This window comes from Chaetomium strumarium (assembly GCF_033439665.1).
Source record: "Chaetomium strumarium strain CBS 333.67 chromosome Unknown B0T15scaffold_1, whole genome shotgun sequence".
Taxonomy (NCBI): Eukaryota; Fungi; Ascomycota; class Sordariomycetes; order Sordariales; family Chaetomiaceae; genus Chaetomium; species Chaetomium strumarium.
The window spans coordinates 4,714,227-4,736,937 of record NW_026944429.1 but is presented as its reverse complement, the minus strand read 5'-3'; the positions used below and the strand labels follow the sequence as shown (position 1 = coordinate 4,736,937).

At 56.4% G+C, this 22,711-nt stretch overlaps 6 protein-coding genes and 1 non-coding gene across 7 annotated transcripts; 4 read left to right on the top strand and 3 right to left on the bottom strand.

Moving 5' to 3' along the window:
* Positions 1-2,312: 2,312 nt before the first annotated feature.
* On the bottom strand, positions 2,313-5,053 carry B0T15DRAFT_50582 (uncharacterized protein). The gene is made up of 2 exons (XM_062867541.1): positions 2,970-5,053; positions 2,313-2,821 (listed from the first exon to the last, which is right to left on the bottom strand). The coding sequence occupies exons 1-2, from the start codon at positions 4,737-4,739 to the stop codon at positions 2,498-2,500; spliced, it is 2,094 nt and encodes a 697-aa protein (XP_062726580.1). The 5' UTR covers positions 4,740-5,053; the 3' UTR covers positions 2,313-2,497.
* A 1,056-nt stretch (positions 5,054-6,109) lies between these two features.
* On the top strand, positions 6,110-7,821 carry B0T15DRAFT_519491 (uncharacterized protein). Its single transcript, XM_062868435.1, has 2 exons — positions 6,110-6,250; positions 6,315-7,821. The coding sequence occupies exon 2, from the start codon at positions 6,436-6,438 to the stop codon at positions 7,525-7,527; it is 1,092 nt and encodes a 363-aa protein (XP_062726579.1). The 5' UTR covers positions 6,110-6,250; positions 6,315-6,435; the 3' UTR covers positions 7,528-7,821.
* A 1,144-nt stretch (positions 7,822-8,965) lies between these two features.
* B0T15DRAFT_507433 (uncharacterized protein) lies at positions 8,966-9,898 on the bottom strand (the record flags this gene model as incomplete). The annotated part of the gene is made up of 3 exons (XM_062867649.1): positions 8,966-9,008; positions 9,188-9,280; positions 9,348-9,898. 3 exons carry the CDS (start codon positions 9,896-9,898, stop codon positions 8,966-8,968), a joined length of 687 nt encoding a protein of 228 aa, XP_062726578.1.
* A 1,509-nt stretch (positions 9,899-11,407) lies between these two features.
* B0T15DRAFT_507432 (phosphatidylinositol N-acetylglucosaminyltransferase-domain-containing protein) lies at positions 11,408-13,117 on the top strand (the record flags this gene model as incomplete). Its single annotated transcript, XM_062867648.1, has 2 exons — positions 11,408-11,723; positions 11,790-13,117. 2 exons carry the CDS (start codon positions 11,408-11,410, stop codon positions 13,115-13,117), a joined length of 1,644 nt encoding a protein of 547 aa, XP_062726577.1.
* A 719-nt stretch (positions 13,118-13,836) lies between these two features.
* B0T15DRAFT_t24 lies at positions 13,837-13,907 on the top strand. The gene has a single exon. It is a non-coding gene; the product is annotated as a tRNA-Gly (tRNA).
* A 471-nt stretch (positions 13,908-14,378) lies between these two features.
* B0T15DRAFT_50299 (CNH domain-containing protein) lies at positions 14,379-20,019 on the bottom strand. Its single transcript, XM_062867454.1, has 2 exons — positions 16,262-20,019; positions 14,379-16,192 (listed from the first exon to the last, which is right to left on the bottom strand). Exons 1-2 carry the CDS (start codon positions 19,889-19,891, stop codon positions 14,543-14,545), a joined length of 5,280 nt encoding a protein of 1,759 aa, XP_062726576.1. The 5' UTR covers positions 19,892-20,019; the 3' UTR covers positions 14,379-14,542.
* Positions 20,020-21,773: 1,754 nt separating this feature from the next.
* Positions 21,774-22,644, top strand: B0T15DRAFT_482012 (superoxide dismutase; the record flags this gene model as incomplete). Its single annotated transcript, XM_062866065.1, has 5 exons — positions 21,774-21,786; positions 22,022-22,201; positions 22,268-22,419; positions 22,468-22,564; positions 22,622-22,644. The coding sequence occupies 5 exons, from the start codon at positions 21,774-21,776 to the stop codon at positions 22,642-22,644; spliced, it is 465 nt and encodes a 154-aa protein (XP_062726575.1).
* Positions 22,645-22,711: the final 67 nt, after the last annotated feature.

Below are 22,711 nucleotides of genomic sequence, written 5' to 3'. Positions count from 1 at the left end.
TCATTTCAGGTATGATTATTACCTTCTTTCTTTACCAGACTCTCTATCCGGGACGCGCGCGTACCGATGCTACAAACAGCCGATCTGCGGCGGTGTTGATACGTTTCTGAATATTGCATCGTCATCTCTTCACGAGGAATGTTGGGCTCTGCAGCAAGGCATATACTCTAGTAAACACCGCAAGGAGCTTCCTCATCCCACTACCTAAAATCATCGCCTGATTGCTCTGAAGCTGTAACGTTTCAACTCCCATGTGCTTTCTGATCGAGAATGTCGTACCTCGCTAAGCATTACACGTTAGCCGAATGCGAGTCTAGCCATGCGTATCCGTATCGCATTGGTCGTATACGTCCTCGTACTCCGTATTTTACAGTGAACTCCGAGCAGGCACGGAGCTACCGTACACAGTAACCATGGCTGAGCACCCGCGATAACTAACTATCTGATTGAGTTGAGCTGAACTATGTAATAATAAGCTTCTCTCAGGTACCGGTACTCTGCAGCTCTGTTAGGTACCCCTCAATGAGGATGCCATGAGCCTCTGGATGACGACGCTCGCTAAGTTGACCTTCCTCGCTTACATGCAGGTACCTCGAGTGACTTCGGCTTCGGGAATGTGGGGTTGGGCTTGGCTTCTCCGAGTTCTTCTGGTGTGCGCTCGGGAATACGACGGAATTGAAGTTTGCTTCTGGGCTGGAAATGCCGCGGACTAGCTCTTGCGGCTGCTCATCAACGGGACGAGCATATAGGGAGCATAGGGATATACTTCACCTCCTTCAAAAGGACCTACATATGAAGCCAGAGAACTTCACCGCTAAGGATGACGACGGTCACACAGAAACTGGTGTGAAGTCCTCACAGGTGATGAGACGCAACTCACATCGCCGTCTCCTAATAAGAACCCATATGAGTTGTTTCTTACACGCTCACACACATACGGGTTACACACACACATAATATGGATAATCGAACCTATCCTAAGCTTCCTCATCTCAACGAAATAATCCTATGTCATATGACATGCCTAAACGCAGCAGGAGAGCGCCAGAGGAGAAGTTCCTAGACATCCAAAGCTGCTGGTTTCAGACTACCCGGTTGTCAGGTGAGGAGGTGAGGTGCTCTACGCGGTTCGGAGACCGAGGACTGTCTCGGGTCAGATGAATCTCGTTGGTCCGTCTGTCTGTTCGGCAAACTTTTGGCGGAAAGAGAGCTCCCACCCCTGTGAGAGTTGATGTGAAGGGCGAGGGAATTCTGCATGAAGCTGCAAGCATGGCTGCATCGTAGGCCGGTAGGTGGTAAATACTACAGATATCTACAACTAATGTGCCAAAGCTAGGTAAGGGAGGTTAGTTTACACCTCCGGAATCTCACAAAAACTCATTATATTCATTGCCTTGCGAGGGGTATGTATATATAGACCGGATTACGAGCGTTTCTAAGCGCATCGATCATCTCTATACAATTGCCATACACAAATCCCAAACTTCGGTGTGTAAAGTTGTTTTTGGACAGTGATGTTATATGTACAGTACGTATTGTACACACCCATGTATAATACCGAGAGAATTATTAGACTTCCTGTCGTGCGGGTGGCTATACGGATCCGTACACCGCAGCTCTCGAAAGGACTCCTGTCGCCAGGACAGACGGAAGCCGCTGGGAAGTTGGTACTTGTGCAATACTCAACTCATGAAGCATGTTCTGTGAACCTTCTTCGAACTTCCAAGGGATTGGTCTGTGTAAGCCCGCGGCATGGAGTAGGCACCAGGGGAGGGAAGCGGAAGACAAGACGGCGCAGTCGCAAACTTCTCACCCCCCCCCCCCCCCCCCCCGCGCGGCGTTCCTATGTATCTCTACCTGTGGATTGGCGTCTGCCTATCGCAAGGAAGAGCCAGCCGACGGCGCCTATGCAAAGTATCAACGATGCGAGGCACCATCTTGTCATAACCATCCACCATGACGCGGGAAGGGAAGGGTTCTCGTCAGCGGCTCTATATGCAGGCAGTCAAGACCGACGGATACATCCCCCACAGCCGGTGCAACGCAACCGTTAAGACAAATCAAGTCCACTGGTGTCGAGGTTTTATGGCTAGTAGCATACGAATGATAGCAACATCACACGGATAAATAGAACCGCTGTGCTTCAAGAGGACATGGTCAATCTAATGTTCCATGGCCACCAACAGGCCGGGGCCGCTTCAATATAGCTCCAACTGAAGAAATCCGAGCTACAGATCCGAGCTCGATACTCCCAGACCGACCTTTATCTGTGCCAAACGACCCTCTAGCCGCGTAGATTCCAAACGTCGACCAGCGGATATCATCAACCAATACCCAAACATTTGCCAAGGTACAACTATGAAACTTATAATCCATGAGGGAGACTGGGATATCCCAAAGAGTACCATAACCTAGCAGCCTTTTTTTCTTCTTTTTTACCCATCCGTGAACTTGACCGCAATCGCGGAAAAGGAAAAAAAAAAAAAAAAAGGGAGTCCTACCGGTGAGCCTCGACGACCTTCTCGAACCGCCTCACATCGTCGGGCATGCGCACGATGCACAGGGCCTCGCAGAACTCGCCCCACTCGCCGCTGGTGGCATCGCGCACGGCGTCCTGCAGGTCGCGGCCGTACTGGTCGCGGAAGGCGCGCTTGACCAGGGCCATGTGGTTGGCGTCCCAGTGGTAGCGCACGAGGCGCGAGATGAGTAGTTCGCGGCGCAGCTCGTCGCGGCGCGACGCCGTCAGCGCGTGGTGCAGCAGCATGGCGTCGCGGACCGGCTTGTTGATGACGCCGTTGAGGATGTGCGCGAGGACTTCACCCTGGGTTTTGAGAGGAACACGTGTGAGTTACGAATATGATGATTCCTCCTCCTCGGTGGTTGGCACAGTTTTACCATGCTGGGAGATGAAGATGATGATATCGAGCGCCCGCCGGAGGGGGGCCGGGGGGGCGGGAAGGGGGACATACCACCAAGTTCCCGCTCTTTCTGAGCGCGTCCTTCGCAAAGTTGGCCCCCTTATACTTATTCTTGTACTCCCTGAGCACCTCCCTCAGATGCGAGTCGCTGCGCGTCGTGACAATCGAGATCATTAGGCTCTCGCCGCCCTTCTCGCTCCGGACGGCGTGATGCAGCTGCCGCACGTCGTCGTCCACCAGGTTGTAGTCGATCCGCAGCGGCCGCCCGTACCCGTCCTCCTCCTCCATGCGCTGCTCCTCCAGCACCATCAGGACGGCCTTCTTGAACTTGTCCTCCTTCAGCTCCGTCCGCATGCACTTGGTCAGGCTGTTGGCGTACTTCTTGTCGCTGAAGCCCTCCTTGATCCGCCGGATCTCGTCGTTGGTGCGGCCCATCAGCGACTCGATGAGCAGCTCCCGGCGCGTCTTGTCGCCGTGGTACCAGAAGTTGGCCCAGTACGCCTCCGACTCCCAGCGGCCGAGCGCCGTGGCGTAGCAAACCTTCATCAGGTTCGCGTCCTCGTCCTTGAGCCGCGCGCGGATGTGCTTGGCGATGTTGACGCCCTTGCGCTCCGTGCCCGTCTTGACCAGCCGCTTGTACTCGTACCGCAACTCCATGACCTGCTCGTGCGTGAGGCCCGGGAGGATCTCGATGAGCGGCGCCGTGTCGGGCGCGCGCCGCTCGCCCTTGAGTGCTTTGGCCAGCCGGGCCGCGGCATCCTCGGGGTCGTTGAAGCGCGCCCGCCGCGCCCGCCGCTTGTCGCCTGCGCGCTCGTCGTCCGAGGCGATGGGCGAGAGGGCTTCCAGGATCTGCGGATGGGTGGCCGGGATGAGCAGCGGGGAGGGCATGGGCGACATGGATTGGTAGGTGCCGTGGTAGGCTTCCAGGAGCGGGGAGGCCGGCGCCGAGGACACCGAGAGGGAGGCACCATGATGCGGAGTCTGGACTGTCAGGGTCGACATGCGCCCCGTGGGCGGCTGCGGCGACCGGTCGCGCTTCATGGCAGATTTGAGCGGCGTGGCCGGGCCCGGGCTTGGGGAACGACGCCCACCGGGAGGCGCCCCTGGGCCGAGAGGGTCGAGGTGCGTCGCGCTGTACCGCGGCTCGTCGACCTTGGCATACTCGTATGGCTTTGGCTGGGCGTACACATAGCTGGCCGGTGGGGGCGATTCCTGGCGGGATTCCTTGCGCTCGTGCCTGGAGGGACCGGGTAGCTTGCCGTAAGCTAGGTCCGCCTCGAGCTTCTCCTTCTTGCGTCGACGCTCGCGCTCTTTGTCTGAGTCGCGGTCCTTGTCGCGCAGGGAGTCGCGTGACTCCCGCGGCGACTGCGGCGGCTCGACAGTCTTGATGCTGGCGTACTTGTTCGGGAGGTAGAGATCTGATGCGCGGCGACGCTCGCGGTCCGAGTCACTGCGCTGTGCGTCCTTCTCGCGGTCCGAGTCGCTGCCTCGGTCACGTCGGCGGTCCTTGTCATACCTGTACTCGACCCCGCGACGTGCCTCCGCGTACGGATCCTCACGCTCGCTGGCCGGCTTCCCGCGTGGCGGACCCCGGTAGTAGTCCGCGTCGTCGTCCTCGGCAGCCGAGGGCCACTTGGCTAGGCGCTCATACTCGTAGGCAGTAGACGACAAATCCCCCACGGCCGAGCTCGGATACGGCACAGCGTCGACGACATGAGGCAGCGCCGGAGTGCGGCTCCGGTCGCGGTCCTCATCTCGACGGCGGCCGCCGGGGGAACGGGACCGGCCGCGTCGGCTGCCGTCATCAACCTGGAGCGACATGTCCTGCGCTGAAGCTATGAAAGCTTGAGGTGCGTGTCTCGCAGCTGGAAGAACGGACGAGTCCTGGTCACGAGGTACCCTCTTGACGGACTTGACCTGCAATAGCCCGAGACGGGAATGCGGGGTGAAGCTTCAGTCGCTGAGCACGATGCAACCGAGACCCACACCCGAGATGGAGCGCTGTGAACACGCGAGAGGGCAGAGGGTAAAAGACACAACGGAGATGACACTGGATATCACCACCCCGATATTCCTTTGGCGATGCCGTGCGGAGCCTTGTCGAGGACAAGCGCAGGAAACGAAGAGGCGGGAGACACGGCTGAGGCAGGGCAAGACAGGGAGGGGCTGATGCCGCTGTGTGATTGGGGGCTGCATGAAAGCTAGACACCACGAAACCTTTCAGCGCACCATAATCTGACATTCAGCTTTTGCTGCTGCCTACTATATCTGCAAATGTGGGATCGGCTGCCGGCGATCGCCACGGTGACGGATCATGCTGCGAGGCTGGCCATCATCATTACCTTGGGTGAGTGCTATTACGGCTGAAAGCGAAGCCACGATCTTACCAATGCTGCTTTTCCGCTCACGACCCTGAAGTAGCTAGTCCGTACCTACCTTAGGTAACTACGCTAACCCAAGCTGCCCCACAAATGCCCGTTCCTGGATAGGGCTCGGGCGAACAGTTGTAGCCCAAAGTGGAGTTCGAGGGAGCCAAAGGTGACTTGAAATAGCAGTGGGCGCTCAGGATGGGTACGGCAAGCCAGGAAGGGAGGGGTGTAAAGGCTAGGGGCTGGGAGCTCAAAATGGCTCTCCACGTTCCTAGAAACCATAGAACCCGTTGAACCGCGTTACCCAGACATGGAGAATGACCGGATAGAGCATGTTGTGTTGATCATTTGCGAGGTGATGAGCAGACGTCCTCACACTGAAGGACTTGATCACTACCTCAAAATCGAGGATTTAGTTGGTTGTTAGTTGGTGCGAAATATATCGCAAGTCGGAAGAATGGCTGATGATCTTGATGGAAAATAGTCGGTTTGCGATTCGGGTAACTAGTTGGTCGGTCGTAACAGTCGGCCGGTCGGTCGCTCTGCCACGCGCAGCAAATGCCGTAAATGCGAGCCTAAAGTGGCCGCGGCCGCGTGTGAGAGGTTAATTGGTCCTCAATAAATGCGTCGTAATAGAAGCGTACGAGGGCTTATAACTGGCGCGAGGCAGGTACCGGGAACTGTGATGTATTGTCTGCGGTGGTGTGTCGTGGGGAAAAGGCAGCGGTGCCGTCTGGAAGATATGGTGGGGCAGGGCGATCGGGCCCCACCACGGAACACGTGCTCGCCCAGAACAATAATAAGGGTACAGCCAAGCCACCACACCACCACATAAATCATCAAAACGCATGCAATTGAACCACCTATCTAATGGCCAGTCATTAGCCTTCGGTGATGATGGAACCCCATCTCGAAATGGGATTGCTACAGAAATTGAGTAGGAATTCGATGTCGTGAAGGGGAGTAAGCATCATGACCTGCTGCCAAAAACCCGGTTTTGGCTGAACCCTTATTATTGTTCGAGCAGCCGCTGTCGACTTCGACAAGACTCGCGATCTAGCGCCCCATCGTCCAGATCGTCACCCGCCAACGCCGCCTACTGAGATTCGCGCCTCTCTTTCACTCGAGCGGACCGACAACAGCCGGCAATGGCTGCCCTTCTGCCTCGTGGATATCGCTCTATCACCGAATACCGCTTCCGCAAGGACCAGACCGACGCCATTGTTCGAGCCACTGCCTACCATCGCAAAGACTACTGTCATTCCGTGATATGGTTCTCGCCTCGCGAACACGTCGGCATGCGTCCGTCGATAGCAACACCCTTCCCGCGGACTCCCGACATGGGACTCGGCTCCCTCGGTCGGCTACCCCTCGAGCTCTTGCATAACGTAGTGTTACGTCTGGACATGCGTTCTCTCTTCAACTTCCCGCAAGCAAATCTCAGTTCGAGACAGACTGTGGACTCTCTCCATCAATATCAGATGGTGGTCTCGCATGGACTCAACCTTCTCTGCGCCTTGTTACGAACACGGCTCGCCATTGGTCTTTCTCTGCTCGACTTTTACCACACGCTGTGTACCAAGTCTTGCGATCTTTGCGGCGAATTTGGCGGGTTCGTATCCCTCCTGGCCTGGAATCGATGCTGTTTTGCATGCCTCCAAGGGGCTCCAGAAACCCAAGTGCAAACTCTTGCCGGTATCCGGAAGCAGCTCCACTTGACCAAGGCCGAATTAGGGCAACTGAGGTCCTTCAAAACGTTACCTGGCATCTATTCGATGGAGGAGTCGGTATATAAATCCCGCATTACGGTTGTCTCTGTTCATCAGGCCAAATTGATTTCCGGACAGCAACCATATACAGCGGCGGCGCAGGTACAGCCGGAGAACTCGGAACGAAATCGAAAGTTCAACTTTATGGGGTCATGCGCACTTCCTTATTATGATAGACGAACCAGCAGAGTCAAGTACGGAATGTTGTGTGCTGGGTGTCAACTCGCTCTCGAAAAAGATATCATCGGCTCTAGGGGTGAGAAATGGGCATTCGAGGCTCGCGATAAGGTATATGCGCGAGATTCCTTTTTGAACGTTTCCGATGGTGTGAACAGGCCCAGATCCTGTGGATATCGAGCGGTGAAGGCAAGAGCCAGCCAACCGAGCTACCGGAGGCTGCTAGGAGAGGAGGGTACTTCAATCATCGAGAATGATAAGGGTATTTACTTAGCGCCTATACTCCCCTCCTAGATGAAAGGTGCAATCGCCCTCCCGCATTGTATACGTTTGATTTGGGGTCATTTCATCATGGCCTGGATATGCCTTGTCTATTGGCGTGCTCAATACGATCTGCATCACACTCACGCACATTCACCCATGTCTCCGGCCACTAGGGGCTTTGTCAGCACTAGAAGGGTCGATCTAGTCTCTGAGGCACAGACCTTACGCTCGTGAGCGTTTGTGATTGTAGTGGCCCGGGTGGCTAGTGTGGCTGGGTGGCTGGTGGAGATGTACTATCGGACCCGCACCAAACGCGCACTGAGTAACGTTAAAAGTCTGTGGACGTTGCGAACATTTTCGCGTAACCGGTCACTTGGGCCCCATATAAAATGGAAAAGATACCTTTTTCAATCACTTATTTCTTGACCAATTGGTATAGATAAATTCACAGCTTTGATACGAAGAATAGGAATTAATAGGGCTTTCTAATGATATATATATTAATCTATTTTTCCCAGTCGAGTCCCCAACCCTGCAGTCGGCGCTATTAGTATTACCACCATTATTGTCTGCGTCGTTCTCGCTGCCGCTGCCATCATCATCACCGCAGGGATGAAGATTAGGTAAGTAATTTGAATGTCTGGTGTACTTGTGCACGTGATTGCGCGTGCCCCGCGCGCAACCCGATGAGACGATCCCACTTCCGCATCAGGCCGAGGCCGCCTGTCTTTCTGTGACGAATCTCTTGCCCCAATCCTCTGAAAGGGACAATATGAAGGTATCGCAACAATGGGGTGAGGTTCGGTGAAGCCAAAAGGTTCACAACAATGCTAGCCGCAATGTCTGCACAGTAGGTGAAGGCTACTGATTGTTATTGCTCACTGAGGAAGCTAGCTATCTGAATGAGTGTCGGAATGGTAGAACTATATACAGCTTCCTCTCCAGGTACCTTCGTACCTGGATCACCAGTGATCACCTCGGCCCGGTGATCTTGGGTGAGCCGCTCATCGGGATCACCAGCTCCCGATTGATCTTAGTGATCCTGCCGTCCCTGACGGCCATTGGCCCGGGGGTTCCGGGGTCGCGCCCCACCCGGCCGCCATATATGGTTGGTTCATGACATCTTGGCATTGCATTTGACGGCACAGGTGAGAACAACAAAGGCCGGGCAGCCAAACAGATATGGTAAAACGTATCAAACTGGCCAAAACAGCGCTTTCTAGGCTTTTTGGGCCATTTTATATAGTTCTATAGATTCGGGGACCTCGAATTACCTTATTCCAAGTGCCCGTAGTTATATGCGCGTATGCGATAGCCCTATCTGCTATGGTACGTCAATCGGGTTCGCAATCCGGTATACTTATTAACTAGGTTTGCGATATAGTAGGTTAATGGCATTCGTGAGTCATTTTATGGCGACCGCATTGATGAACCTCATTCGGAACAGCAGCTTCACAACCACGAGAGCTTAGACGGCGTTGACCTTGACGCAAAACGCCAGGAACCATTCGCTGCATTCAGAATGCTACCCAGTCGCTATGGAAACCCCAACCGACCTGCAATGGGCCTCAGATGATATGCACTCGCCTTCCGAACCTAGGCACAGTTTCCTGGATGTTCGGCCAATACAAAAAGAAAAAGAAGATATCGTGGCTCGTCAGTCTAGTATCACATTACTCCGTCACCTCACCTACGCCGGCCCTCACCGCGTACACCATATTGAGCCACCGGGTCTCTTCGAGTTGATATTGGCGCCTCGTCCTCTAGCCGAATGCTCCCTTGGCTGCGGGAGTTGAATCGGATCCTAGTCAGTCCCTCGCTAATTTGCTTTCTTCGAATCCACCACGCACCTCCGGATGGGGTTCCACGTCATCTCCATGATGACAACCACAATAACGAATGCGATCGCCACAATCACTACCAGAACGTCGTTGTGCGCGCGGGAAGATATGCCTTTGGGGTACAGCACCACGACGTCATGTGAAGGGGACGACAGCCGGTCAGGAGGAACCCCGGCGTCGACCACTCCCCGGGAGGCCCCTGGTGAAGCCGCATCGGGCGAGAGGCGTGTTGGAGGCGGCGGTATGAATTCTGGGACGGGGTATGGCGTTTTGCGCAAAGGTAATGGTTGCGCTGCATCGGGTGTGCCGTGGTCCGAAGCTGGCGGCAGGTATTCTGGGACCGGGTACGGCGTTTTCCGCAGAGGCGACGATGAAGCCCCGCGCCTATCCGCTTCGCGCGCATTGGGTGGGAAGACCGTCGACTGCGTTCTGAGAGCCGTTTCAATATCGAGGGCTGATTCCGTGAGCTCCCTTGGATGCTCCGCCCCGTCCATCAATATAGGAGCGCACATGGTCAGCTGCGCCATACTGAGCATAAGGTAGAGCGTGCTCGGCTTCATTGTCTGTTTCCCTAGTATTGTCGTATGCCGGTACGATGCGGCTAAAGTCGGAGTCGGGTTGGTTGTTGAGGAGATGAGTTGCTCGAGGTGTAGGCGATGAGGTGGAGTAGCGAACAAGATAGGGATGGGATGTGGCGCTCAAGGGTCGTTGAAATAAGGTAAGCGTGCGGACCAATAACAACTCTACTGTAGCAGTCACGGTGCCTGAATTGTCACTACGTAACTGGGGACTGATGAGATGAACTGGAAGATGTGGCGAGTCCAGCGGCCAGCGATAACACGGCAGGAGAATTACGTACTACGGTATGCGGCGTCACATGCCAGGCACTTGTGCGACTCCCGTCGAGAACACTCCCGCCTTGCGCGCATTCGCGAGCACACGTGCATGCCAAAAGGCAGATCCCGCGCTGCGCCTCACACACATCATGTATGTGCCGTACCTGCCCGATATGGACAGTTTTGGGGGTCAAACCTCTCGTCTGAAACTGAGAAAGCGTGTCTCGTCCATGTCGGTTTGCATTGGCATTACACCACGGTTAGAATCGAGCGTTTGGCAGCTCGAAACCGGGCCGACCATCCTTTCCGCAAGTTAAAAACAACGAAAAGTCAGCTTTGCCTACATACTCAGTATAGTACCAATGTGAGCAGGAGCTGTAAAGCAGGTACTAGTAACCTATAAGGCAGGAGGAATGTCCTGTATGGAACGCATTTCGGTTTCTCCTCACTTTACACCTCCAACACTGGTTAATAATACCTGTGATCAATTTCCGATTTCCTTCCGACGTTTGCCGTTCGTGGTCCCGGATAGAATGACCAACAGGTCGCTCCGGGTCCAGAACTCAACGTTAACAGGGGAATGGGGAATCTCCTCGTACTTGTACACGTAGCGCGCCTTTTCTCTTCCGATACGAACGCGTCGAGCACCAGATTACCCCCCGCGGTGCGAAGGATGACGATCACCTCACCACCTAGGTAGGTAAGGTACGGCAATGTCGGAAGACCCATCCTAGGAACAACTTCCCTTATGAGGTGGCTTTAGGCTTTGGAACCTGCGGTAAGTCCAAATGAAGCGAATCACGCAAGACCACACAGCACCGTTTTTAGGCGGAGTGTGCTGACGAGACTTCCGAGGGCCGACACTGCTTGCACAGGCCAGGACGGCATTAGATCCAGGACGGATACGAAGGCGATCGCTGCGTTTCGTGTTTCCCCTGGCGGCCTCATGGAATTTTATGTAGGATGTGGATAGGGCGAGTCTTTTGCCTCGATGCCGAGCATGTGGGCCTACCTCCGTACAATCACCCCCAGCCCCACAAGCCAGAGCTGACCGCTGAGTGGTCCATGCGCAAAAGCTTGTTTCTGCCGAGTCCTGGGGTGCTGCTAGCCAATTTCCAGTTTCCAGAATCCAGAATTCAGACCCAGCAGATCCATGCACTCATCAAAACGCGTTGCTCGGCATCGGCTTATCCCCATACGAATATCTACATGGAGCACCATCCGCTCTGACCCATGGCCCCTTCCTCGGGGCTCCATCAATCCGCCATTCCCTCCGACTTTGAAGCTCCGTTTCCACCGCTGGTGCGCTCGTCGACGGCGCCTATCGGCCCCCGGTCCCACAGCGTCCACAGCGCCCACCGTTCCCACTTAGCGCCCGAAGATGCCTACGCGCCGCTCTCGCCGCCGCGTCGTCTCGGGCCCTTTGACGGCGGAAGGAATGGCTCTGGAACGGATTCACGCCCGAATCGCGGCAGGCGCAACGATTCCCGCCGGAGTCGGAGCAGGAGGCGCAAGCGCTTCCAGAAGCTCCTTTGGGTGAAACAATCATGTAGGCATGCCCTCGTTTTCGCTTCTCTCAGGCACACATGCAGATGCTCATACTTCGTACATACAGATCCCGACAACTACACCGATCAGGCTACATTCCTCGAGAAACTCCAGCGCAACCCGCGGGTCCGGCCCTATGACTTCTGGCCCTTGGTTGCTGATTCGACCGTCATCGTTCAGCACGTCTGCTCCGTGATCATATTCGTTGTATGCTTTGTGGGTATCTTTCAAGAGCGCGTAAGCCCCGTGGCGGTGGTCGGATGGAGCAGCTTCGCGACCTTCCTCGGCTGGCTGTTATGGGACTGGTGGGTTACACGGGAGACACAGGACAAAGCAAAGGGGGCGGATGGGACGGCCCGGATGATGCGGGGCGGGCATGCATACCGGGACTACCGGGCGCCTCTCAGGCAAGACTCGACAGGGCCGGACCCGTCGATGGTAAACGCTAGCACTTTCAGCATCTCGAGCACGTCAAATCTACCCTCTCCAGCAAGCTCGACCTCCAACCTCCTCCAGGACCAGCATCAGCCACAGCGGGTCTTATTCCAACCACTCAGCAGCAGCAACACCGACAACCTTGGGCTGCTCGCTCCGACACACATGGACTCGCGCTCCGTCAGTCCCCTCCGCTCGGGCACTTCCCAAGCGAGCGCCGCCCCCAGCCCCAACACCACGCCCCGTCTTAGCCCGGACGGTGAACCCGACCTCTCGTCATCAACGACCCCGCCTTCCCCTCCGCCGGCCCGCAACAGCCGCGCCTACGTCCGCGTGAGCACCATTAAGTCGGCCATCCTCATCTACTTCACCCTGCTGGGCCTCTCGCCCATCCTCAAGTCCCTCACGCGCTCGACATCCTCCGACAGCATCTGGGCCATGTCCTTCTGGCTGCTGGCCATCAACATCTTCTTCTTCGACTACTCCGGCAGCAGCTGGGTAGGCGGCTCCTTTTCTACTACGGGCACCACCGCCAAACGGATGCCTGTCGCGTCCCTGTCGACCAACGCCGCGCTGATGGCGTCGACCGTGCTCGCCAGCCGGCTGCCGAGCACGGGCCAGGTGTTCAGTTTGACGCTGTTCAGCATCGAGGTGTTTGGGCTGTTCCCCGTGTTCAGGCAGTATGCGCGGCACAGGAGCTGGCGCTATCACGCTGTCTTGACGGTGCTGCTCGTGCTCGGCGCCGGGGGAGGGGTGGGGATGATCTTGGGCGACGAAAAGGGGTGGCCGTGGAAGAAGGGCCTGTTGGGGATGGTGGTGGGCTGTTTGATTTCCGCGCTGGCCATGGGCGGGTGCAGTTGGTGGCTTATTGGGTTGCAAAAGTATAAGAACGAGATCTATGGGCCGTGGGACCCGGCGAGGCCGATTATTATCAGTCGGAGGCATTGGGATGATGAGTAGGAGGGAACGATTATATATGACTACTTCCCTGCAGCAAGAGCACCCATATTGTTATGGTATTATTGTTCATGGTGTACTATGTGTGTGGCGAGTTGCTTTACGAGCACTGCCAAGTCTACGAAGCGAGCAGCGGCCAACTCAGTTACATCCATCTGGTGGTTGGTTCTTCTGCGTTCTCTCAGGGCGAACAGTTGAGGAACCATGTAGCGGGCGCCGGTAGGCTGGCCCAGGGAGTGCTTTTACCTCGTGTATCCGATGCGTTCTGAGCCTTACAATAAGCGCTTGGTGTACTGCAGATTACCTTACCCAGTTAGTCTCTTCCTGGCGGTACTGGGCCAAGAAAACCACCAATTACTGGCGCCCAATGCTTACCCTACCATTTCCAGTTCAAACAACAAGTGACATCACCTGGGCAGGAAGCAGACTCCTTTCAAACTCCATCCGCTCAGCAAGTAGGTGGTGAGGAGGGTTGTTGATCCTTTGGCACGCGCGTACCTAGTCCCCTATTGCGGGAACCATCCCGCTGCCTCCCGGCCACAAATGCCTACAAGACCATCATTCCGCGAAATGTGCAGGTTGCTTAGATCGCCGGAGGCTGTCATTACCAGGCCATTGAGTATTCGACAGCAGGCTTTGATGTGCATGAGGAGGCTGGGGTAGTATGACCTTAGTACATAGTAATGATTGGCGCCAGAAATGTCTCAACGAATCAAAAAAAGGCGTCAGTGGTTTAGTGGTAAAATCCATCGTTGCCATCGATGGGCCCCGCGTTCGATTCGCGGCTGACGCATTTACTTTTCTCAGGTCGAACTTGAACCTTTTTGCGCTACACATCTTTTGTCATTCCGGCATGCCGCATAGGAAAAAACATTGTGAGATTCGAACAGTGACGAAGGGAACGAAATTGGGCAAGAGAGATAAACTACAATAAAGATGATCATCTCGCATCAATACAGATCAATCCCATTTCAATTCTCCTCTGAACCCAGAACGCCATGTAAACATACCATACACCATCGAGCCAGACTAGATGACCGAGACGCAAGGCACCTGGGGAATCACAGGACCCTGGAAACCAGCGATCTCTATATCCCATAGCCCATCGTCCGAACAAAGAGAACGTGAGCTTGATTAAAGTCGCAAGAGACGACGAAACACAAAAGGTAAAGCCGCCGCCATGCTCGCTTCATGCTCATCCGCCCCTCGCCATCGAATTTCCAAACAGAAGCCCAGAGGCTGAACCACACTACCTGCCCACCTCCTCCAAGTTCGACGAGTTGTCTCAGTATTCCACCCTCCCAGAATCCATGGCAGCGTGTCACATAAGACATGTTCCCCCAATGGCAGCTCATCATAACAACCATCATGATCAACGTTCATCAACATTCACCCTTTTCCATCACAATCCCCTTGCTCCAACAAAACCTACTCCGCATGCCCATCATTCAGCACCATCTCCAGCACGATCTGCCCGCCTGGCACCTCCGGATGGCTCATACAGATCTTGACGGTCCCCTTGGAATCTTGCTGCGCGGCGCCCACCGGCGACTGCGGCCCCGCCTGCCCGGCGCCGCCACCCGCGGTTCCGCTGACTCCGCCCCCGGTCGGGCCCCTAAACCCGTAATCCAGACAGCGGACGTCGCGGCCGGCAATAATCTGTCTTAGCCGGCCGTTCTCGGCGTTGCGCACCTCGACGTAGTCATCGTTGAACAGCAGGAGGTACTGGCCAAACATGGTGGCGGCCTTGGCCTTCTTCTGCTTGCCCGAGTACTCCATGATGAGGGTGCGGCTGATCTCGCCGTGCTTGTCGACGTAGACGGCGCAGTCGCCGTACGTGAGCAGGAACTCCTGGTCGTTGAGCTTGAACATGCCCAGCGGGTGCGGCTCCTTGATGCGGGAGGCGATGTTGGCGATGGCCGGCTCGCTGAGGTCGCGCGGGATTGACTGCGTGACCTTCTTGTCGAGCGTGAGCAGCTCGAAGCCCTTGGCCGTGGCGACGGCGATGTACGTCTGGAAGAGGTTGAGCGAGTAGCACTCGGTCGGGATGTAGAACTCGTCAAAGTCGCGGAAGGACTCCGTCGAGCCCGATCCGCCGCGCCGGCCGCCGAAGAGACGCGATCGCTTCTCGGTCGCCTTCTGGAAGACGGGCTCGAGGACCTTGAAGGTGTTGTGCATGCCCTCCTTGCGCTTGTAGAACAGGAGCATTCTATCCTTCATGCGCGCCGTGGCAAAGAAGGCGACATCCTTGGCCAGCCGTTGGGGTGCCCGGCGCGGGTTGTCATGCGACGGAGCCGGGAAGTTGGAGACGGGGGCAATCACATCGAGCGGGTACGAGATCAGCGATCGGTCTGCGATGAGAAGACAGACCGAGAAGTCCTCCAGGACGGCAATCTGCGTGACCTTGCTGGTCTGGACGGACCTGGTCCACCCGCGGGGGTTCGATGTCTCGGAGATGTACACGCCGTAGTCCGTTCCGATGGCGATGAGCGACTTGCCAAACGCCGTGAAGGCGCAGGCACAGTTCACGGTAGCTCGACACACCGGCGGCGGGCCGCGTCCCGGGCCGTATATCTGCTCCATCTCGCGGATCGCTCTGTCCAAAGGGGTGCCCCGGATGGACACGTTGGGCTGTCGGCCGAGCATTGATGTCGAGTCATACGCGAATGCGCTGTCCGAGATGACGCGAAGACGGAAAGGCTCCGCGTTTTGAGCATGCAGCGCTCGGGCATGCCTCGTTTTGGCTTCGATGATGGCCTGGCACCAAGCCGCCCGTTCCTGAGCCGACGACGCGTAGAGCGTGAATATCTCATGGCCAAGATGCTTTATCCTGAACGGATAAATGATCTTGCTGTCATCGGAACCAGCCGAAGTGAGCCGTGAGACCGCACTCAGCGATGACCCAGTTCCTGTATGTTCGAGCCCAGGTCGCTCGCTTCCATTAGACGCTACCTTGTTGAGTTGCGTTCCGGAGCCGGTTGCGGCTGTGGTCCGGGTCAAGGGCGCTGTCAAGCTCTTCTGTTTTGCAACAGGGTCATCATTCATGCTCTCGAGGAAGAGCAGCGGCATAGGGATCGGCTTGGTCTCGAGTCAGCATCATTTCGTTTTTCATTTTGAAACGGTCAAACAATCTGGTTTTGTGCATACCTCTTTGGACACGTCGTATTTCTTATCGCTCCTCCCATCTTTCGACGGGACAGCCTTCGCGAGGATGAAGTAGTGATCGAACAGCAGGGCGTGTGTGTCCACCCAGCGGACACCCTTCGAGCCCTGCCTCTGGAGCTCGCCCTGCTTGAGCAGCTCCCGCCCCAGATGATCAAGGTTCAGGACGGATTGGAAGCCGGGGCGCAAGACCAGCATGGACTGCAGCTCGAGCAACTCGACCTGCTTGGTCATCTCGGCCACCTTCTCATCACACTCGTGCGTGACCCTCTTTATCTCCTCCAGAGCCCTCTCCAGGTTGGTCTTCTCCTCGCATTCTCCCGGCATGTTCTTTTTCACCGTCTCAAGCAGGAGGCCATACCGTTGGAGACGTGTGATGGGTGCCTTCACAAAGGTCGTCCACTCCAGACGCTTGGAGCGCTTGTGATCCCGGACGACATCCAAGAACTGGCGGAAGAGCAGGTTCCTGGCCGCCTCTTTGCGAATCAGATACGAGGCATACGGATAGGACGAGCAGTACTCAATGTAGATCGGCCTGGCCTTCCGGATCCACTCGCGGAACAGGTCGCTGAAGCCAACAATCCACGGACCCTGCTCCTGTTGACGGTATTTCAGCTGAGCGAGCAGGTGCTCCTTGTTGATCTGCTGGACCGCATCCACCTTGCCGAATACCGCGTCGAGGAATTTGTCCATGCGGTTTGCCGCGATGATCGGAGGTTGCCAAGCCCGCAGCCAGTCTCGGTAAAGCAGGCGGAGAACGTCGAGCTGGCTCATGTACTCTTCCTCGCCCGTGACTATCTCGTGCAGCACGTTCTGCCTCTCGACCTCCTTCTTGGGCTTGCTCTTGATGTCTTCCATCGTCACGCCGTGGAATGTCGCCCAGTCCAGAACCACCACGTCCTCCTCGGACATCATGTTATCCAGATTCACCTTTTTGAGCGTCCTGCCGCAGTGATGCGAGTAACACCTCACCGGGATGCCGTTATCATGCAGTCTAGGCACGATACCCTCGTCCTCGTGGAGCTTCGGGGCATAACATCCAGAGCCGGTGAGTTGCCACAGCACACCGGACAGTTCTCCGGTCCCGAACTTCACCCACTCCTCCTCAGGAATCAAAATGCCGGCTGCAAACATGGTATCGACGACGTTCGCACTCAGCAATTCCGCATCGGCAACGTTCATTGTCGGAACCTTGGCGCAGAAAAGTTTCAGAACGCCTTCCTCGATCGTCTTCCTCTTCAGGTCCGGTTCTCCCTCCGCCATTTCACGGATCCAAGCCGTGATCCCGCTGAGCGCCCATGGTTCTGCACAGCGCTTGATATCTGCGGCGGTGAGTTTCGAAGGCACAAACTTCTTCCTCCTGCCGGTGGGCAGAGTGATCATATCGTAAGCGGCCAGTGACGTTGGCGTTCCTGCTTCGTAGCCCTCATACAACACCGTCCCTTGCTGGTATGCTTGCGGATGCGGGTGGGACATGTGCTTCATCGCCCGTCTGCGCTCCTCGGCAGCATCTGTTCTGGACCTGGCAGGGGCTTGCACAGGCGGTGTATTGCTATGTTGCAAGAGAGATATTGATCTCTCAACATGCTGCTGACCAGCACTTTGAGCAGAAGAAGGACTCGGAACCTCATGCCTATCTGGCAGGTAAGGGAGTCGGGAGTCGACGCTTAGGGAATGGTTGTGTTGATAAGCGGACCGGTTCGGCGGCTGCGCGGCCAACAGTGTGTTGTCCGGAGTCTGGGGCAGAGCAGGCAGAGGGCGACTTGAAAGGCCAGGGTGCCAGAACATTTGATCGTATGGATAGTCTTCCTTGGAGGGAGAGTCGCTTCCGCTCTGTCGAGAGTGGATAGACACGCGCTCGTCGCCCTCGTCAAAGCTCAAGCGATGGGACTGAGGAGGAAGGAGGCCGCCAGTGCCTCCGTAGTCGACTGAAGCCTCTGAGAAGGGCGCATACTCGGCTCCTTGGCTCTGCGGAGTCGGTAGCGGCCGACGAGCTTCCTGGCCTGGAGCCGTTGCCGGCGGAGAGCCGACGCCGTTGCCGTACTGCAAGTTTCCAGCATACCCACCCCCGTACATGCCGAGGTCCATACCCCCGTAATCGCTATCGGTGCTCGCGTGCTCTTCCGAAGGCGGCGGGGCAGCCTGAGAGGGTGCCGGTGGCTGTGGCGGCGCGAGAGGCTCCATATACGTCGGGAACGTTAATCCGCCGAATCTCCGATCGTCCATATCATCCTGCATCGCCAGGAGCCCCGCTGCGCCCTCGGGATCGCTCTCCTCAGAATCCCAGTCATAGGTGGTGTTGGTCGAAGCAACCGTGTTGTTCATCGCCGACGAGGCATTGGAAGGGTACCGATTTACTCCCGTGTCCGCGGTATTTCTCGACGAGGTAGAATTGTACCTCTGGGCCTTGTCCAGTACGTCATCCGACGCCGCACCGTCTGTAGGTAAGGGACGATGGGTGTGCGAGGAGACTCCCAGATCCGAGACGATCTCCTGAATCAAGCTGTCTTGGGTGACCTGGAAGTTAGCCTCACCGCCACCATTGGTCCTCCAGTCTGGCTCCTCCGGCAGGTCATCCATCGGGCGACTGGGAAGCGGCGCATTCGTTGGGTGTCTGGAGAGCTGGGGGGAGCCCTGGCTTCGGTTCAGAGGCGACGGGACCGGGGAGGGCTGGGAGCCAGAACGGGACGCTCGGTTGGAGAAGGAATTCGGGTCGGGAGAGTAGGCGGGACCCACGGGCATCTGGGAATGCAGAGGATACGGCGTATGCGTACTTGACGCGGAGTACGTGGGACTCGCAGCAGTACTGACGCCATTGGCAACAAGGGGCCCTGAATACTGCTGAGCGCCGTAACTCGTCTGGTATGGCTGTTCATACTGCGGCGAAGCGGCCGACGACGCTGTTGACGGCGCGTATTGCGGGCTATGCAGCGCAGGCTCATATCGTTGCGGAGCCGATGGTGTAGTCGCCGAGTTGGGCTGCGATCCGCCATACGTCGACGGGGGCGCGACGTAGGCTGTGGATACATGTGGAACAGCGGGCGGCGCATTGTAGCTGCCGTAACTGTAGCTGTTGTACCCAGCAACCGTCGAATGCCTCTGCGGGAGCGCAGTAGTGGTGTTCGCATATGCCGCGGGATTGTACGCCTGCGGCGTGTAGTTTGTCGGGGGCGTAGCGTAGGTCGGGCTCGCCGTCGGTGTGTACCTTGCTCCCTGGGCGGGGTGGTACGGGAGCGAAGTCGACTGTGACCGAGCAAAAGCCTGGGGATTGTATGTCGAGTGCGATGGCGGCGGCGGCGGGACCTGGACCTGATACTGCCGTTGGTAGCCAGCTGCGGCGGCATTCTGGGGGATGTAGCTGCTTGCCCGGTTGCGCGCCGGTTGCGCGTCTGCGGTAGGGCTGTTTATGAAGAGTTCCTCATCGGCCCTGCCTGTGCTGCCCGTGTACTGGTGCCGGGTCGCCGGCTGGTCGAAGAAGCTGGCATCGTCGCCGCTGTTGAAACTCGGCCGCCGAGTGGGATACCCGGCGGCTTCTTGCTGCGGGGCAGCAGCGACGGGATACTGAGCCGGCGGGACATGGCCGTATCGGCGCGAATCGTCGCTGCGAAACGACATAGCGGGCGGGTTGACGGTAGATGGCGTGTTCTGCGGCGAGATCTGGTTCAGCAACAGCGGGGTGTCCGTGTCGGCAACCCACTTCGCGAATGAGTCCTCGGGGCCAACTGTCTGCGATGAGAGCCGCTGGGGATGTGGGTCTCACGACCTGCTGACGCGATCGTCTCGGCCCAAGGCTGAATTCTGAACCGGGCGCGGCATGCGCAGCCTTCGCGGACAATGAAGCCGGGTATGTGCTGAGTCCGGTCCGTCAGGACATGGGGCCGGTTCGCATTCAGGTAAAAGCGGGCACGGGTGCCGTCGCCGTTCGCCGTTGCAGGGTCGAGTGGAGACAGGAAGCGCACCAAAATGACCTTGTCCCTATCTACACGTGTCTCAGAAGTCCTTTTCGAGTTTGCCGACGAAGCCTGAAGGACTCGAAGCGAATGACTTGACCGAGTTTCGAGGCTAGGAAGAAAAGCGCTAAAGGGCGCGTCGAAATCAATACTGTTCCTCGCGGCGTTCGATGGCGTGGGATCTGACTGTCATGGCTTTTCTGGAACGATAGTTATTCGTTGATCAAAAGTGAAGGAATTGAGCCCAACCAGTCCGAGCCACACCAGGCTGAGCCCAGTGCTCCCGCGGACCGAGCGTGGTTGGCGCACTGCTGCACTCCCGAGTCCCCACAAATGTTATCACCGAGAGTTCTCAAGAATGTAAATTGTTAACGTTCGGTGTGAGCGAACAAGCTGACGGCTCCTCCAAGGTTGACGATCAATGGGAGAGACCTACGGACTATCTCAGGGTAGAACAGTTGCTCCTGTCACAATGAGCACCTCAGGCAACCAAGGCGCGAGTGCTGGCGACCCAAAGTCCTCAAATCACGGGGCAAGCCAAGAAGACTTGGCTGCTGGTCTCCGTGTCGCAAGCCACCACCATGCTACTCAAGACCATTTCGTTACAGGCAAGTCGGCCGCAACTCGATTGCATTGTGATTTTAGGTTGGCTCGCACCACCATACGTGCGTTGCCATCAATCACGCAGAAAATGGGATGAGGACCACCTGGGCAAACCCATTAAATAATGGGATTGCTTCAACCGGCTCTGGACGTTTAGCAGAAGCTCAGCTGGGATGGGGTCTGTATCGGAAAATGGTACCCTGTCATACGGCAAGTAGGTTCAACTCCTACCTAAGGCGACACCTATACTAACTATAATAATAAACAAAATAAAGAAGATAAAGAAAATAAAAGGAATAAAAAGAATAAAAAAGATACACAAAACATTGCGGCCTGTCCTCTTATCTATATAGCGCTTGCTACGTTATTTATCATCGAACTCATGCTCGAGATATAGCGGGATACATGGCATCCGCAGTGTACGTACAACTGCCAACGTCCACATCTAATAACCCAACGGCTACTACGGAGGAGACCTACACTTCCCAATCATGGATGCGTGAGATGTACTAAAGGATTGAATTCAGCCCTACCCCACCCGCAGGACATTTATAACTCATACCTAACGCCATACACTAAGCAGCTTCCGGCAGGTTTCGGCTTCTGTGTGAGTTCCATTCTTTACACGGTACGCACTGCTCAGTAGATCCGCACGGCGATGCCCGGCGATGACGGCAGTGACGCGGGGTTGAGGTCAGGCAAGACAGCCCCGCAGTACAGCACTGCAGATTCTCGTCCCTCTGCCCCACCTCGTAGGAACGGAGCGCCCTCGGAAACCGAGCACCCTGTCCCCCACGGAGCTTTATCAGCAACTTCCACGGATTGCCTTGGTTTTCCCGCTGCTTCTTCGAATATTTCTCGCCTTCTCGTAGAACTCTGAAAAGTCTGTCCATCACCAGGTATACGCCTTCCAATCCATCACCAAGCCACGCAACATCATCAAAATGGTCAAGGCTGGTAGGTCAAAAGCTTCCACAGTATACCCCACCATTCAGAGGAAGCAGGAGTTCCCAGGTTTGGGAGAAGCTTCGGGGGGTGCGGAGGGGTTATGAACACAGCTTCAACCGCAACCTTGATGGACACTTTACCTATCGAGTCAACGAGATCCCTGGGCACGGAAACCCTGCATCGGCTGCACACAGTAACTACTGAGACGTTTGGACGAGTCATTGCTGATTTGCATGTGTCTTAGTCGCTGTCGTCCGGGGTGACTCCAAGGTCACCGGCACTGTGGTCTTCGAGCAGGAATCCGAGTCGGCCCCTACCACCGTCACCTGGGACATCACCGGGCACGATCCCAATGCCAAGCGTGGCATGCACATTCACACCTTTGGCGACAACACCAACGGCTGCACATCGGCTGGCCCGCACTGTACGTACATAGCTCCATAACTCGTTCAGTCCGTGCAGGTACCATGGATGCTGAGATATCCAACAGTCAACCCTCACGGCAAGACCCACGGCGCCCCAACGGATGAGAACCGGCACGTCGGTGACCTTGGCAACATCGAGACGGATGCCCAGGGCAACTCCAAGGGTTCTGTGACTGACAAGTTCATCAAGCTCATCGGCCCTGAGAGCGTCATTGGCGTACGTCCCCAACCTTAGTACTAGGGGACAATTACTGACTTTTCGAAGCGGACTGTTGTTGTGCACGCCGGCACTGACGACCTTGGCAAGGGGGGCAACGAGGAGTCGCTGAAGACAGGCAACGCCGGTCCCCGCCCTGCTTGCGGCAAGCCCTTTCCCGTACTCGACTTCTTGTTGCGCCATGCTAACTAGTGGTTCCCAGGTGTCATCGGTATCTCGCAGTAACCAGGAATACCTGAAGGAACCATCTCAGATTCAGACAGGAGTCCCGCACATTGAGGACATTTCACTT